The sequence below is a fragment of the Cebus imitator genome, unplaced genomic scaffold (assembly GCF_001604975.1).
Source record: "Cebus imitator isolate Cc_AM_T3 unplaced genomic scaffold, Cebus_imitator-1.0 Scaffold778, whole genome shotgun sequence".
Classification (NCBI taxonomy): Eukaryota; Metazoa; Chordata; class Mammalia; order Primates; family Cebidae; genus Cebus; species Cebus imitator.
In genome coordinates, this window is record NW_016108093.1 from 378,850 (window position 1) to 382,328 (window position 3,479).

The 3,479-nt window shown below is 48.9% G+C and overlaps 1 protein-coding gene across 3 annotated transcripts in view; it reads left to right on the forward strand.

Moving 5' to 3' along the window:
- Window positions 1-2,647: 2,647 nt before the first annotated feature.
- RP2 (RP2 activator of ARL3 GTPase) overlaps window positions 2,648-3,479 on the forward strand; it is a 44,053-nt gene continuing 43,221 nt past the window's right edge. Inside the window, exon 1 of one of the 3 annotated variants that reach the window (XM_037735317.1) lies at window positions 2,648-2,692. Coding sequence is in view for 2 of the 3 variants with exons in the window: in XM_037735318.1 (XP_037591246.1) it covers window positions 2,973-3,074 (102 nt within the window). In the remaining variant the exon portion in view is untranslated. Of the gene's footprint in view, window positions 2,693-2,767; window positions 3,075-3,479 lie in introns of those variants that run through there. The other 2 variants (XM_037735318.1, XM_017519835.2) reach the window with 2 other exon arrangements.

Here is a 3,479-nt window from a genome sequence, read left to right on the forward strand (position 1 = left end):
CAGAGTTCCCAGAGGCATCAGAAAGCAAAGGCAGATACTTCTTTATTTCAAATGAATGAGAGAGGAACAAACTTAAGGCAGGAGGAGGCACTGGGAAACACAGGCTCTGGGTTTTTCCAGTCCCTGCTCAGCCACTCTCATCGCGACCACAGATTCATCCCTTCACCTCTCCAGATCTCTGCTTCCTCTGTTACACTATGTGGTGGTCACAGTTATATAGTTATATCTGGTCATGGATGTCTTATAATCATAGATTATTTTATAAATTTTATCTATGATTATAAAATATCTAATGAGGATCTTATCCAAAACCATCTTCACATAAAACCTTCATCTCACTCTGAAGAAGAAAATGTGTGTGCTGGGTAAAGACGCTATTGCCTAAGATCTGGAACTTAAATTTGCAGTAATTTCTAATACTTAAGCACATGTACTTTTCTTCCCAATTGTGAAATAAAGGACAGGAAATAAAAAGGGGAACAGTCTTCATGTTCAAATTAAGTCGGCTGGGCGCAGTGGCTCACCCGTGTAATCCCAGTACTTTGGGAGGCTGACGTGGGCAGATCACCTGAGGTCAGGAGTTCAAGCCCAGCCTGGCCAATATAGTGAAACCCCGTCTCTATTAAAAATACAAAAATAAGCCGGGCATGGTGGCGTGTGCCTGTAGCCCCAGCTACAGGAGGCTGAGGCAGGAGAATCGCTTGAACTTGAGAGGCAGAGGTTGCAGTGAGTGGAGATCGTGCCACTGCACTCTAGCCTGGGCGACAGATCGAGACTCCATCTCAAAAAAAAAAAAAAGAAGTCGGAGGCTCATTTAGGATACAAACTAGATGTGAATAAGTGTGGGAAATTTAAAACATAACCAAATTTAAACCTCAAGTGATCAGTATTTGATGTCGTACTGAGATGTCAAAATACTGTTTCTCAGAGAAACTGACTTACCTTTCTTTTCTGTTACGTAGGCAATGCATGTGTATTGCAGTAAAATTCAAGCCACATATAACAAATGTAAATATTTGGTGTGTGTATTTTTAAATATATTCTCACAAACCCTGTGCCATTTGCTTAGAACAGATCTGATTGTTCATATGCAATGCTTATGTCCTCAATGAGGCTATAAACTCCATGAGGAGAACTCCTTTACCATAAAGCCACATGCCTCCCACCCCCACAGTTCTGTCAGTTTCTTTGGGAAGGAATGGGGGAAACTTTATAAATGCTTCCTTCACTAACACCCATACATTCATTCATTCATTCACTTAATAAACGTTGTAATGAGCACCTAGTATGGACTTGGGCCAGGTGTCGGGGATTCAAAGGTACATCCACTCCTCCCCTTTTTTTGAGACAGAGTCTCCCTCTGTCACCCAGGCTGGAGTGCAGTGGTGCGATCTTGGCTCACTGCAACCTCTGGCTCCTGGGTTCAAGTGATTCTCCTGTCTCAGCCTCCCCGAGTAGCTGGGATTACAGGCATACACCAACATGCCTGGCTAATTTTTGTATTTTCAGTAGACATGGGTTTTTGCCACGTTGGTCAGGCTGGTCTCGATCTCTCGACCTTGTGATCTGCCTGTCTTGGCCTCCCAAAGTGCTGGGATTACAGGCGTGAACCTGTAATGATACATTTCACTGTTGAATTTTCTCAATTACTATGAGAATTACATACTTTACAGTATGTCTTAAAGGGGATGCACCTTTGGGCTGAGCGCAGGTGTTCATGCCTGTAGTCCCAGCAGGCATGAACCTATGAACCAAAGTATGTAATTACTTTCTCAGGAAAGTGACAATTCGGATAGGGAAATGATACACAATTAACTATTTTACTAAGTACTTGTGCAATTTTAGAACCATATGTGAAAGTCTTAAGAAAACACAGAAGGCGGCCAGGTGCTGTGGCTCCTGCCTGTAATCCCAGCACTTTGAGAGGCTGAGGCAGGATGATCCCTTGAGCCCAGAAGTTCAAGATCAGCCTGGGTGACATAGCAAGACCCCATTACTACAAAAGCAATATATATCTATATATATATGGCTGGTGGTGCTTGCTTGTAGTTCCAGCTACTCAGCAGGGAGGCTGAGGCAGGAGGATCGCTTGAGCCCAGGAAGTCAAGGTTTCGAGGTTGCAGTGAGTTGATTGTGGCACTGCAGCCTGAGTGACACAGCGAGGCCCTGTCAAAGAAAGACGAAAGAAAAAAAAGAAAGAAAGAGAGAGAGAAAAAAGAAAAAAAGAGAAAAGAAAGAGAAAAAAAAAAGGGAGAAAGAAAGAAAAGATAAAAAGCACAGAAGAGGATTGGGAGGTTATGGGTTACAGTTATTGAGGGTGTGACCCTGGCCAGGCAATGAGGGGGATGTAGGAAGGGTGATAAGGGGAGAAGAGGATTTAGGAATACAAATTTCAGGGTCTTTTTGTGTTCGCAGGAATTTCTGTTCCCTCACAACTTTCACCATAAGATAAATCTAATGTTCGACTAGAGACCGCTCCCGCGCCTTGAACTTGCAAATTTATGAACCAGGGGCAAAAAAACCCGGATGCGGAGCCTGGCCTCCCACCAGCAAGAGAGCCCACCAAGTCCCAGGAGGGGCGGGGCCAAGGGCGGGTCGGGCCAGAGCTTTGGGCGGGGTTGGCCGTGCTTGCGCCGGAACCGGCCCGCCCCGCCGCTAGGGGCTGACGGAGAAGCCAGGCGTGGATTGGTGTGTGAGTACGTCGGCCTCTCTTCATAGGCCGCGCAGGACTACTCGAGAGACTTTAATTGGCTCAAGAGGCGCTGAGCGTTCATTGGCTGGGCTGGGTCGTCCGGGCGACGAAAAAGGGGAAGGGGTGCGGGGCCAGGCGGGCAAACTGAGGCTACAGACTGTTGGGTGGTTCCGCGGGGCGTTGTCGGGAGAGCTGCGGAGCTAGGTGTCCAGGGTTCACGCCACACTCCAGGAGGTGCCTGAGCGAGTGAGCCGGCCAGCGAGCCCCGCGGGTTGGGACCATGGGCTGCTTCTTCTCCAAGAGACGGAAGGCTGACAGGGAGTCGCGGCCCGAGAACGAGGAGGAGCTGCCAAAGCAGTACAGCTGGGATCAGCGCGAGAAGGTAATGAAAGTCGTGTAGCCGCCGTCTCGGACTCCCTGAGCCGCTGCGCCAAGGTCCCTTATGGCCCGGGACCACTGAGGGGGCCGACCCTACAGCTGCCGCACTCTGTTGAACGCGGGTAGCTGAAGTCCGGGTGCACGACTTTTTGGGACTCGGAGTCGTGAAGTACAGCGCCAGCGAGGGCGCCTGGAGGGTTGTGGAGCTCCGGAAGGAGTCTTAGAGTTTGTTGTCTTGTTAGACAGACCCACCCGGGAGCTTTCTCGGGCTCCCAACCCTGCTGCCTTGCTCTGACTTCCTGTCGGAGATGATCGGTTCTAGAGAGGGAAAGAGCCGAGCATGCCCTGTATCTCAAATCACCTGGTTTCATCCACTGGCAGCACCAGGCGGGGTTTTGTCCAGTCGTCG